At 38.9% G+C, this 13,393-nt stretch overlaps 1 protein-coding gene across 1 annotated transcript in view; it reads right to left on the reverse strand.

Annotated features, from left to right (window-relative positions):
* LOC113547465 (SH3 and cysteine-rich domain-containing protein 2) overlaps positions 1 to 6,429 on the reverse strand; it is a 42,973-nt gene extending 36,544 nt beyond the window's left edge. The window contains exon 1 of the mRNA XM_026947817.3: positions 6,004 to 6,429. Within this exon, the coding sequence (XP_026803618.3) occupies positions 6,004 to 6,093 (90 nt within the window). The 5' untranslated portion in view covers positions 6,094 to 6,429. The remainder of the gene's footprint in view (positions 1 to 6,003) is intronic.
* Positions 6,430 to 13,393: the final 6,964 nt, after the last annotated feature.

Here is a 13,393-nt window from a genome sequence, read left to right on the forward strand (position 1 = left end):
CTAGATACACAACCTACATGTGGAGAGAAGATCTGAGAAGAGAAAAGATAAAGAAGGACAGTCCATTTCCCAAAAATGGGGTTGTAAATATAAATATGTCATAGACAAGATGATAAAACCTCCCATCAGCCCCCGAGAGACGTCAGATTTGATTAGATTAGATTTAGTTTCCCTGGATCTACAGTCTGACTTCTTCATCATCACTGCCACCTGATTCCTGAAAAAAAGGAACATGGAGGAAAACATCAGAGAAGAAAAGAAAAGCATTATAAAGGACACGATATGTCACTCAGTCGCAGGGGAACAGAGAATATCACTCCATCAGTCTCCGTCTACTGTCCAGATTATTCAGCGCCCAAAACCGTGCTGCTAACAAAAAGCTCACCGTGGTTTCATCACTCCATATACTGACTGTGATGGCTTTTTATCATTTTATCAATTATCATGTTATTATTAATTTTTTTAAATCATATTAATTAACTGGTAAAGGATATGATATGATAAAAGAGAACATCCTTTATCATATTGAGTTTGTATTATTTTATAATCCACCATATTAATCATTAATAGAAACCATTTTCATGCATAATCTTTTATCCCATAGAATTACAATACAATTAAAAAGTGTGAATGAATGTTATTTATATTTTCTAATCTTGCAAAATTTATTAAATACATTTCACACTGAAGATCAAACAATTTTCCAAAAACTGAGCCATTATTTTTACTGAAACAATTCTTATTAGTTGCGGTGTCACTTTAAACGGGAACTGAAGTCTGTTTGGTTGCAGTGTCATTTTGGGAGGGAAATGCATGCAATGCTAACTGTAGTTTAATTGAACCGTATGTGATGGGAGTGATCAAAATCACATTTCTCACATTTCTCACATCACAGCAGGCAGCCGTATCACCTCTGAGGAGGAGGAAAGAGGCTCCACCTGTAAGTAGTACCCCATCAGAGGGAGTACTCTGTAGTGTAGTTGTGTCAAAGAGACACGGGATGCATATTTAAAGCCCCAGTGTGAGGATAGAACACATCAATCAAATGGAAATGAGGATGGTCTATCTAACCCTGAAATTATTCCCAACTGTTCTGAGACTTTTTTTTATGGGCTGCCTCCTTAAGTTAAGAACTTAGGAGTTCTCAATTCCTTGGTGAACCTTGGCTTTGCATTGTATATAACAACATTGTCAGACCTGTTCACAAAAAACTGATGTATGATGTTACACTGTCTTTCAGTTTATTGGTGTTATCACAAGCATTGTAACCAGTCTGTTGAGTCTAGCCAGTCCCTTTTGTGCTGTAGCAATGATCCGGCTTTCCCATCAGCAGTTGGACAGGAAATTAACGGTTTATACTTTGGCTGTACCTTGGAGAAGTTTCTGTGGTTGAAATCACCCAGAACAATGGTAGGAGTGTTGGGATGGTAACACTGATTTGATCAGACAGCAGTGCATCCAAGGCATCTTGTGGTGGAATATATAGACACCAGCTAAAATGACGGAAGAGTACTTTCTAGGAGTGTAGGATGGCACACAGTTGATGGCCAGCAGTTCCAGGTCATCAGAGCTGTATTTTGTCAAGACCTTAATATTATTGGACCAAATATTGATGACATAGAAATCATACCCCACTATGTTTTGACTTGTTTGTGAAATCAGCGTCTCTCTCCACTTTTAGCAGCATTCAGAAAAGTCAAGGGTTTCATGAGTCAGCCATGAGTCTCAACAGAGGCAGAGATATGTAAAACTTGAGGTTTGTCCAGTTTAGTTCACAGAGATCACGTGCTTGAAAGAAATATTTCCAGTAACGGAGGATAAAAGCCCCATAAGTGTGAGAGCATTCCGGCACACTTTTCCCTCTTTCCTGTTATGCGTGCCTTGTTTGGTTTGAAATCTGTTTGTGTGTTTACCTGTAGAAGGTTTTGAAGGATTTTCATGTTTAGAAGTTGCGTTTCCACAAGGAACTTACATGAATTTGTATCACGGATGGACAACAGCTGTTCTGTTGTGTATTTTATCCAGGTTTGGTCCAAACAAGTCAGAACATAAAAGTAACCAACAAATGAGACCAGAAAAACCATAGCTACTCTGGTTGGCACCAACTTAGGTATAAGATAATGCTGATAATCAAAGTGTCAACTTATTACCCATTATAAACATATAATTCCTTACAATTTGGCAGTAATGTTGTTTTTCCATGTAGATTAGGTTATAAATGTACAAGTAAGTAGCAATTTTCTCCTTTTTCACTTTTGGAGGTACCATACTTACATACATGCAAAAGAGAAACATATTTCAGTTAGGGAAGTCTGGGGTTTTCACAACTATATTATATTATAGTGAAGAATGTCAGAATTTCACCAAGTGAAGAGTTTTTCCAGAAAAAATCTCAGCTTAAAGTAACTTACAGTCTTCACCAAACAAGTGCACTACCCTTTACTAAAGCACTCATTTAGAGTCCCATTGTAATCTGAGAATGGAGGATGAAGAAGTCTTAAATATTAGGAGTTAGGTATTTGGCAGAGCATTTGTTTAATCTTTTACTTATTTAATTGATAATAGTGAGTAATCTGTAAAAATAATGTAAAAATGACTGACAGGATACAGAGGTTTTAAAGATTACTATGAAATCATCCAAAAATTTAAATGTACCACACCATCAAGGGGAACAGGAAAGTCAAGTTAATCTACACAAACTGTGGAAAATTATAAATAACATTTCCACCTGTTAACCCTTTCTTTTTCTAGAAACCTCCTGCACTGTGCTATATGAGCTGAGATGATTCATTTAACTCGTGTGCAGAATAAATGAACACATGAATTAGCCACAACTAATTCATAACTGATTTAAGTGTGTGTGTGTGTGTGTGTGTAAATGTCTCAGAGTGTGTAGTGCAACTGTTGGGAAATAAACCATGACATGTTATCTAAGGGTCATCCATCTTAACATGTGCTTCTGAAACACACACTTCAGTTCACAGTCATGAATACACACACATCACAGAAAACAACAGCACGTTGCATGCACACACACGCACACAGACACACACACATACACACACACACAGTGAGTGTGTCACACAGCCTTTTCACTATATACTCCACATCATTATTGCTTTACTGTGGGTGTGCCCCAAACCACACAGTCTATTCACTATATACACCACACAGACACAATCATCATTCCGCTGTCTGGTATACAGTCCCTTCCCAAAGTATTGGACCAGCAAGGACAATTTTTTTTTTTTTGCTATACATTGAAGACATTTGGGTTTGAGATAAAAGGATGAACGAGACAATAGATCAGAATTTCGGCTTTCATTTCCTGATATGTACATCTAGATGTGTTAAACAACTTAGAACATGGCACCTCTCATGGCAGACCTCCAACTTTTTAGGTGAGCAAAAGCATTAGAACATACTTGAAGTAAGTTAAACTTAATAACACTTAATATTTGGGTGCATATCCCTTGCTTGCAATAACTCTACAAGCTGGTGACCCATTGACATCACCAAACTGTTGCATTCTTTGATGCTTTTCCAGGCTTGTACCTCAGCTTCTCTCAGTCGTTGTTTGATGTGGGGAGGGGGGTTCTCCCTTCAGTCTCCTCTTCAGGAGGTGAAATGCATGCTCAATTGGCCAGTCTAAAACCACTTTTCTCCCCTGAGGAAGTCCTTTATTGTGTTGGCAGTAAGTTGTGCGTCATTGTCTTGCTGCATGATGAAATTCCCCCCAATTAGATTGGATGCATTTCTTTGTAAACTGGCAGACGGAATGTTTCTGTAGACTTCATGAGTTACATCGTCAATAAAGATTAGTGAGCCCATTCCAGAAGCAGCTATGCTAGCCCAAGACACGACACTACCTCCACTGTGCTTGACCAATAAGCTCACATGTTTTGAATCATGAGCAGATCCTTTCTTTCTCCACATTTTGGCCTTTCCATCACTTTGGTAGAGGTTAATATTAATTCCAGAACTTCTGAGGCTCATGTCTGTATTTCTTCGCAAATTCCAATCTGGCCTTCCGTGGCCGACCTGTTCGATGTCTGGTTATTAGTACAACAATGGTTTATTTCTTTTTCAGTACATTACAAATTGTTGTATTGGCTATGTCCAAAGCTTATGCAATGGCTCTGATCGATTTTCCCTCTTTTCTCAGCTTCAAAATGGCTTGCTTTTCTCCCATAGATGGCTCTCTGGTCTTCATGTTGGTTTATCCTTTTTAACAACAAATACAGTCTTAACAGGCAAAACTCAGGGCTCAAACTAACAGTAGACATTCAGAGATATTAACTGTTTAAACAATCAATCTAACAGGGCAGACCTGGGCAACAAGAAACACCTGTCAGTCATATGTTCCAATATTTTTGATCACTTGAAATATCGGTGGGTTCTGTATAGTCTGGTGTATATTTTTGTGCCAAAAAGAAAAGGAGAGAGAAAAATGGTTAAGTGGAATTTTTCAACTTCAGTTACTCTTTTTTTAAAACTTTAATCCAATTTTTTGATTCTTTCATTTTTATTTTAATTTCTGATGATCTATTTTAATTTGCTATTAATTTTTCGACAACTTGTTATCAATATACTATTTGTTATTGTGACGGTGAACCGAATTACCGCGCTAACATCCCTTAGTGATGGGAAAACTCATTTACCATCAGTCTGAATACAAAAATTCATTTATTGATTTATTTTATGCAAGTCATAGCAAGACACTAGTATTCACATGAGTACAACTCAACTTTTAAACATGCTAGGTGATGGCCTACTTTAATACCACATTAATTGTTATTTGGTGTTGGTCTGGTAGATTGTTCTATAAACATGGCTGTTGAGCTGTGGTGGTTGAAATGCCTGAGCACTTCTGATAGCAATTTGCTGTTATTAATGTTATTTTCCTTCTTATTATCGCTGCTGTGTGTAAACACCTTAGAGAAATAAAAATAAATGGTAAAGCAAAGTATAAAAAAAATCAAAGTCCTCACCCCTAAAGTTTGCGTCAGCCCAAACAGTACATCACACAGCACTCTCCTGTAGCTTAGCCAGTGGGGTGTACGAGGTTATCACTGCAGCCTGCAGAAACACCAGCGGTGAAGGCCTACCACTAATGCTGCTTTATCCTTCTGTTTTCAGTCTTGTCTTCACAGCGCAGCGCAGAACAACAAGCTGACACTCACGTCTGAGATTTTTGTGCCAGTGTTTAATTCTGTTCCATTTATAATGAATATTATTATGTTCCAGATTCTGTGTGCAGTGAGAAGAAAACACTTCTTCTACACTAATCCTTCTTAATGCCCATTTTCTCTGCTTTGTTTTGTTTAGATTTTTTTTTTTAAATAAACTCACTAACTCACTACTAGTTTTTTAAATCACAATCAGACCAAAACAAAAAACCTTTCAATTGAAATACACTGATAAGATGACACTGACACTTTTTTTTTCTTTTGTCTTTTTTTTTTTTTTAAGAAATTGTATTCCTGAATCACTGATTGGTCTAATTTTCTTCCTTTAATTCTTCAATCCCTTAATCACTGCTTCTTCTCGGTTCTTCCTTCAGTCCTGCTTTCATCCCTGCTTTCATCCCTCCATCACTTTCAGCTCGATCGTTTTTACTTTTGGACATCGACATGTAATTGTGCACTGCTCTACACTGATATCATGTCACTACCTTTACTTTTGCTTTTTGTTACTTTTCTTTATTCTTGCTCAGGTCAGTAGAGCTGCAGTGAATCAATACAACCTCTTCTATTATCCTCTTCTATTGTATTCAAGGTTTTCCTGTTCTGCTGAATTTATGTTTTATTCTGTTCTTGGTCTAATATTCTGACGCTGAAAATAAAATTAACCTCACCTTCAGTGAATAAAACGCATAAAAAACAAATGTCACTGATTTTCTGTGATTAAAAAAAAAAAAAACCCGTCGCATGCTGGCAGCGCGCGCGCATCCGCTCTGAGTGAAACGCATAGACTGTGTATGGAGCTCGCGCTCTGCCTTACCTTGGACTCGGGCCGGATCGTACCGGAACCCGGTGAGCGTTGTAGGTCCCGGTGATGCGGTTCGTTCTCCTTCTCGCCATTTTCTGTCATCTTTTTTTCCCCCCAACGCGATACGGGAGAGCCGTTTCTTTTTCTATTTAACGGAAAGAGCGCGCGCGTGCTCTCTGACGCAGATTCACGTCCTAAGGAAAGATCTCTCCCATCACTCGGTCTTCATCTCTTCATTAACGATAAACGTGACTCTTTAAAGATTCATTGTAGTCACGTGCGGACGATGAACGGTTGCTTTTTTTTAATATTCCATCCCGACGAGACGAAACGCTAAAATCTTTTACGTTAAAGATATGAAACACACACACACACACACACACACACACACACTTCTACATCCACACCACCTCATTCAGCCGCTCTCGCGCTCTCAGAACTTTCAGCACGCACCCTCACCGATAATTGGACACAATCAGCAGTAGCGTAGTGAGGTGGGCGGGGCTATCGCGGAGGTACCAATAACTCCGGTTCAAAACCGCACTGACTGCTATTGTACTGAATAACACGACAGTGTGTGTGTTACTATATCTCTCTGTACTTGATGAAAATGGGTTTTGCTAATGTGCTAAAATGGCGAAGTCCCAAGCCAGATACTATTACACCGAATAGCACATCACAATCATACCCTATAGGTTAGTGTAACTGGCGTACTGTATTTGTGCATGCTATTTAGCAATATTAATTAGGCTAATATTATGCCAGTATCTGGTCTTTATGATGGTTCTTAAGTCGGTTTTACACTGTGAGATTTCAAGATTATTGCAAGACGTGAGATAAAATTTCATTGTCTCGAATATCACGATACAAAATTATGGCAAGACAAATTTGCATTTCTGAGGTATTGCATACAGAGCACGAAGAATTCGCAGCAGATCCGTCAGTAGCCATCAGTAGGGTAGTTACCATAAACCGTTGAATATATGTGCACTCCTGTTCTGACTTAACTGCAGTCTGAAATTCAGGTTATCTCCTGTGTGCTGCGCTTGATGTAATTCACATTCCTGTTTAAAAACTACTCAGAAGGCCAAGTCAACACTTTGAACTCTTTGTCATGTTCCTCAAACCATTCGTGAACAATTTTTGCAGTGTGGCAGGGCACATTATCCTGCTCAAAGAGGCCACTGCTATTAGGGAATACCGTTGTACTTTATCTGCAACAATGTGTAGGTAGGTGGTACGTGTCAAAGTAACATCCACATGAATGCTAGGACCCAAAGTTTCCCATCAGAACGTTTCCCAGAGCATCACGCTGCCTCCGCCGGCTTGCCTTCTTCCCATAGTGCATCCTGGTGTCATTTCTTCAGCAGGTAAGTGATGCACAGGCACCTGGCCTTCCACATGATGTAAAAAAAAAAAAAAGTGATTCATCAGACCAGGCCACCTTCTTCCATTGCTCCATGGTCCAGTTCTGATGCTCATGTGCCAATTGTAGGTGCTTTCAGCAGTGGGCAGGGGTCAGCATGGGCTCTCTGACCGGTCTGCAGCTACGCAGCCCCATACGCAGCAAGCTGTGATGCACTGTGTGTTCTGACACCTTTCTATCGTAGCCAGCATTAACTTTTTCAGCAATTTGTGCTACAGTAGCTCTTCTGTGGGATCGGACCAGACGGGCTAGCCTTTGCACCCTACGTGCATCAGTGAGCCTTGGGTGCCCATGACCCTGTCGCCGGTTTATCGGATGTCCTTCCTTGGGCCACCTTTGGTAGATGCTCTGACCCAGTCATCTAGCCATCACAATATGGCCCTTGTCAAAGTCGCTCAGATCCTTACGCTTGACCATTTTTCCTGCTTCCAACACACCACTGTTTACTTGTATCTGTATCCCTTGACAGATGCCATTGTACTGGAAAATGCCAATTTGGAAAATGCCAATCAGCCAACAACGCATGTCTTTGGACTGGACGAGGAAACCCGAGTACCTGGAGGAAACCCCCGAAGCACTATAGAAAGTCCTATAGAAATATCCTATTCTAATTTCAGAGCCTATAGATTATTGGTGTTAGTCAATAGATTATGTTGAATACGTGAAAAAAAAAAAGTTTAAATATGGCCCGTCAGGGTCTCACAAAAATGCTGATGTGGCTCGGGCAGAATTTGAGTTTGACACCCAGTTGTATAGATATTGCAGTGGTTTACAATTTAAAATATAGTGGTTTGTGTCAGTATCGTCTAGTGTCAATATCATCTCATATGTCTCATATTGTGGCTTTAGTGTATCGACTCATGCCAGATTATTACTCTTCACACTATACAAGATTCTAATAAAATTAAATTGTACACTGAAAACCCGGCTTTAGTCCCATCAATCAACAATCTAATCTGTTGTATCTGGAATATAATAATGACTTAAAAAAGAATGGCATGTACTATTTATCTGTTTGTAGTTACATTTAATGTTGTATTATGTCCGCAAAACAACTTAGTTCCTATCACGAACATTATAGCAGCAAAAAAGTTGTTCCCTCACCAGCCTCTCGTTTTACTCTCTCTAGAATTTAATAAAACAAAAAATAATGCAGCTTGTCATGTTACATAGCATAAACTCCTCTGTCCTGAAGATGATTCCATGTCAGAAAACTCAAAGTATTAGAACAAGCCCATTACACCTATGATTTGCAGCTGCACTATTATCAGAGCTACTGTTACAGAAAATTAATCAACACCTTCTGACTAATCAGAACCCAGAATTCACTGGTACACTGTAATTGACACCAGTGATTATTTTCACACTGTCATATTATGATCATGATATAATATTTTCTTAAAATTGTGCACAGAGCCTTTATTCACTACATAAAGCTTTTCTGTTTTTATTTTCTGTATTCTCCTTTATATATTTTTTAAACCTACAGTTACTGTGATACAGTGATAGGATGCAGAAAAGCAGTGTATCATTACCCTTACTCAGATATCACATAGTGAAAAAAAATCTCAGATGGTCTTTGAGTGTGTGATTATACCAATTACTCTTGCATGAGCTATTAAAAGCCAAGAAGCAGGTTGTGTAATTTCAGTGTCTTCTCAGTCATATAGTTCACATATTAATTTGTTCATAAAACACTCTTTCATATGTCAATCGTTGTTTTTTTTGTTTTTTTTTTGGTAGTTTGGTAGTAGGAAGCTTAGAGCCTCATACTGGAAGGAGGGAGAAAGAAAAGTACATCCCTGAATACCTGTTTCTACTTTGTTTATCTCTGTTTCAGATGCTAGAATTCATGTCTAGTTAGTGTTCTTACTAGGATGCCAGCTATTTTAATAAACATCCCAAATGCTAATCGCATTGAATCTCTTGGCTGTGAGTGGCTGTGTGTATTACCCATAATGCACTGCAAGCATATATCTAGCTCTTTTGTTTATAGAGCTCTATATTCCCAGTGCCATATGTTCTCTTAATTAAAGGAACTTGGGATGGCTCCTGAGTTGCTCAACAGGAAAGCATTCACCTTATCATCCAGAGATTATACCACAGCCATCCGTGGCTGAAAGTCAAGGGAGCAAAATTGGCAGTGCTCTCTGGGTGGGAGGGGCATGCTCTCTCTTGCTGTCAATCACAGTGACACTAGCAAATCATGGGCATCTATTAGTTCATGTAGGAGGAAGAGGGCAGGTAGTGCTTTCCTCTGAGTGTGTTACACTGCCCTGTGAAGCAGCCTGAGCAGCATTTTGAAAAGATGTGGTTGGCTGACTTTATGTGTCTCAGAGGAAGCATGTGCTAGCTAGTGGGTAGTTGTTGTATAATAGGGGAGATGTGGATTATGGGTGGGACTTGGCAGGTGATCAAATTGGGGAGAAAAATGGGCAGAAGACAGAGTTCATGGTAGGGCTGATGCTCAAAAGCCATATTTATCCAATACATCCAATATATTTCAGTAATTTGTGAGTTTGCAACATAGGGCGCTGGGAAAATAGGGTTCTAGGAATATAGGGCCTGGAGGATATAGTCCCCTAGAAAATGTGGCCCTGGGCCCAAGGTGTTCACATGTTTACCTTATTACAAAGGGGGAACACAGTTGCCAGTTACTACAACATCGTAGGTATATAAGGTGGAGCAGAGGACATGCAAGAATATTTAAATGAGCAACCAGTGGCCATGATCTGTTATGACCTTTGGGAGTTGTGGAGTGTTTCCACACCTGGATTTCCTCTAAATCGAGTGATGGAGTATGGAAGATGTGTTATGCCCTTAATCTGGGGTTACAAAATAAGCTAGTGCAAATAAATTAATTAATTAATATGAAGCAAATAAATCAAGCAGTTTGTAATCCTGCAGTCAACACGCAGCATTCATTTAAAATGTAAATTTCAGACACTGATTTTGGTCGGGGGCTGAGAGGAGCCTTTGAAATGTGCAGCACTTTTGCTCTTTGTGATGAATTGCCTGTTTGTTCACATGCCATCTGATTAATTTAAGATTTGTATACAGTTCACGCTAATCAGGTTTATTTTCAGCACATGCACATCATCAGGAATCAGACGGGGCTCTCACACAGGGATGTGATGGATGTGTTTAGTGCGGTTTGGAGGGAAAGGTCAGACTTAATCCAGCACAGCATTAAAGCGATCACTACTGTTTTAGCACGGCCTCGTTCATGTGCTCTCAGCGATCAGGACGGCCAATCTAATTTATTACACTACCGCATAATCAAGGCATTTCTCAGCGGGAAAACACTCGACCGTAACAGTAGGAACAAGAGAGCACACATACATTGGTGCAATGTGAAACATTGCTCCTTCACATTTCCTCACTTCCTGACAGAGACACAGAAACCGTATTAAAAGTACTAAAGACAAAGGAAGATTGGCAGAGAGACTAACAAATAGTGTAGGAGAGAAAGTGAGATAAAGAAAAAAGAAAAAGAGAGGAGTGAATGGAGGCAGACAGAAAGAGAGAGAGAGAGAGAGAGAGAGAGACAGAATGAAGGATTTATGCAAATTTGACAGAAAAATGGAGATCAGGTGATTTCAGTGCTGAGCAGTGAGAGCCTAATCCACCACCCACCTGCCCACACAGACACACACACACACACAAAATGCTTCAGACTTAAAACGAGACTGCATCTCTTCCTAAGCTGATCATCTCTCCTCAAGTGTGTGTGTGTGTGAGAGAGAGAGAGAGAGAGAGAGAGAGAGAGAGAGAGAGAGAGAGAAACCCTAAAACAACTAAATCCCATCCAGTAGACTACTCAGCACGACACACACAGCCATCAGTCATCAGGCTAATATGGATGAAAAATTTAAATTTGATTTAAAATAGTAAATATTCTGCTGCTTGATAAAAAATTTTTTAACGTACAAACAGAAAGTGGTGTACAAGTAAGTCAGAGCTGAAAAAAAGATGTGTGGTCTGTGCAAAACATTTATGTTTAGTGATAATTAAATGAAATAAATTGTAAGTATTTGATGGTAATGAAACATAATTAGTCTTTTACTGTGTTCCCGTTGTTCCCATACTGATTTAGTAGAAAACTTGAAAATTCAAGTTACAAGTTTCTTTTTGATAATTTTCTCCATTTTAAATGCTAACAGAATCATTATAGTATCATTAAAAAAAACAGCACTTCATTCCTCAGGATGTATTTATTTAAACACTTTGCATGCTACATCTGTGTCAAAGTCACATGCAAAAGATTTTCAATAGTAATGTGAATTCTGCTTTAGAAATATGTTTTTAATTTATTATACTTTTATTGCGGACTATGTAGGCGTTAAAGGAACAGCCCACTCCTGGCTCTCCTGGATCTTATTTGACTGATTGTTATCAGTTTGTAGACGTAAATGGTGACTTCTCTACGCATACTAAGGTAAAGTTTGGTGTTCCGCAAGATTCTGTTTTAGGCCCACTGCTCTTTTCTATATATATGCTACCTCTGGGCAAAATTATTTGTGAACATGGTATTAGCTCCCACTGTTATGCTGATGACACTCAGTTGCATGTTTCAGCAAAGCCAGATGACAGACACCAGCTTAATAAAGTTGAGGAATGTGTAAAGGACATTAGACACTGGATGCTTATTAACTTCCTTTTACTTAATTCTGACAAGACAGAAGTACTTTTACTAGGACCACATGCAGCTAGATGTAAGCTTTCTGATTACATTTTTCTTTCTGTTTCATCATGTGCAGCAGTAAAAGACCTTGGTGTGATTATTGACTCCATTCTTTCACTTGAAGCTCATGTAGATAATATTACTAGGCTAGCCTTCTTTCACCTCAGAAATATTGCTAAGATAACCTCTAGGTTGGATTATTGTAATGCCTTGCTGTCTGGATGCTCCAGTAGGAGCATAAACAAGCTCCAGTTAGTTCATAATGCAGCAGCGAGAGTCCTTACTAGAACCAGAAGATATGACCACATCACCCCTACCTTATCCACCCTGCATTGGCTCCCAATCAAATTTCGTATAGATTATAAAATACTACTATTGGCCTGATAAGTTATAAAATGTTCATTGTCAATGTTTATGTGGGGAAAGTTCCTCGTATTCAAGTTATGCAGCTGCTCAAGTCGATTTTCTAGGCTCACCATTCATTCACTCATTCATTCATTCAGATTATTAAAATCACCTGCTAAATGTAATTTGATGTAACATAAAAGCAAGTGACAATTTAAAAATGAATAATAAAAACATTAATATGATATGCAAATGAGACGATGGCAAGCTTTGAAATACATCTAATAGGAGTCTAGTACAGTCAGGTCCATACGTATTTGGACAGTGACAATTTTCATAATCACCCCTATGGATTTGAAATGAAGCAATCAAGATGTGATTGAAGTGTAGACTTTCAGTTTAACAAAAATATTGCATAAACCTTTTAGGAATACAGCCATTTTTTTACATAGTACCTCCATTTTCACAGCTCAACAGTAATTGGACAAACTAACAATCATAAATATTAGGATTATTTTTAATACTTGGATACAAATCCTTTGCAGTCAATGACTCCCTGAAGTCTCAAACTTATGGACATCATCAAATGCGGAGTTTCCTCTCTTCAGACAGAAGGGTCTTTTTGACAGGCCTTTACTGCAGTTGCCTTCAGTTGCTGCTTGTTTGTGGGTCTTTCCGCATTAAGTTTTGTCTTCAGTAAGTGAAAAGCAGCTCAGTTGGGTTGAAGTCAGGTGACTGACTCGGCCATTTAAGAACATTCCATTTTTTTGCTTTCGCAGTATGTTTTGGGTTGTTATCCATCTGTTCCGTGAAGCGCTGTCCTATCAGTTTTGCAATATTTGACTGAACCTGAGCATAAAGTATAGCTCTATACACTTCAGGATTCATCCTGCTACTACTATCAGCAGTCACATCATCAATAATCACCAGTGACCTAGTTCCATTGG

Source organism: Pangasianodon hypophthalmus, chromosome 12, assembly GCF_027358585.1.
Source record: "Pangasianodon hypophthalmus isolate fPanHyp1 chromosome 12, fPanHyp1.pri, whole genome shotgun sequence".
In the NCBI taxonomy this organism is placed as follows: domain Eukaryota; kingdom Metazoa; phylum Chordata; class Actinopteri; order Siluriformes; family Pangasiidae; genus Pangasianodon; species Pangasianodon hypophthalmus.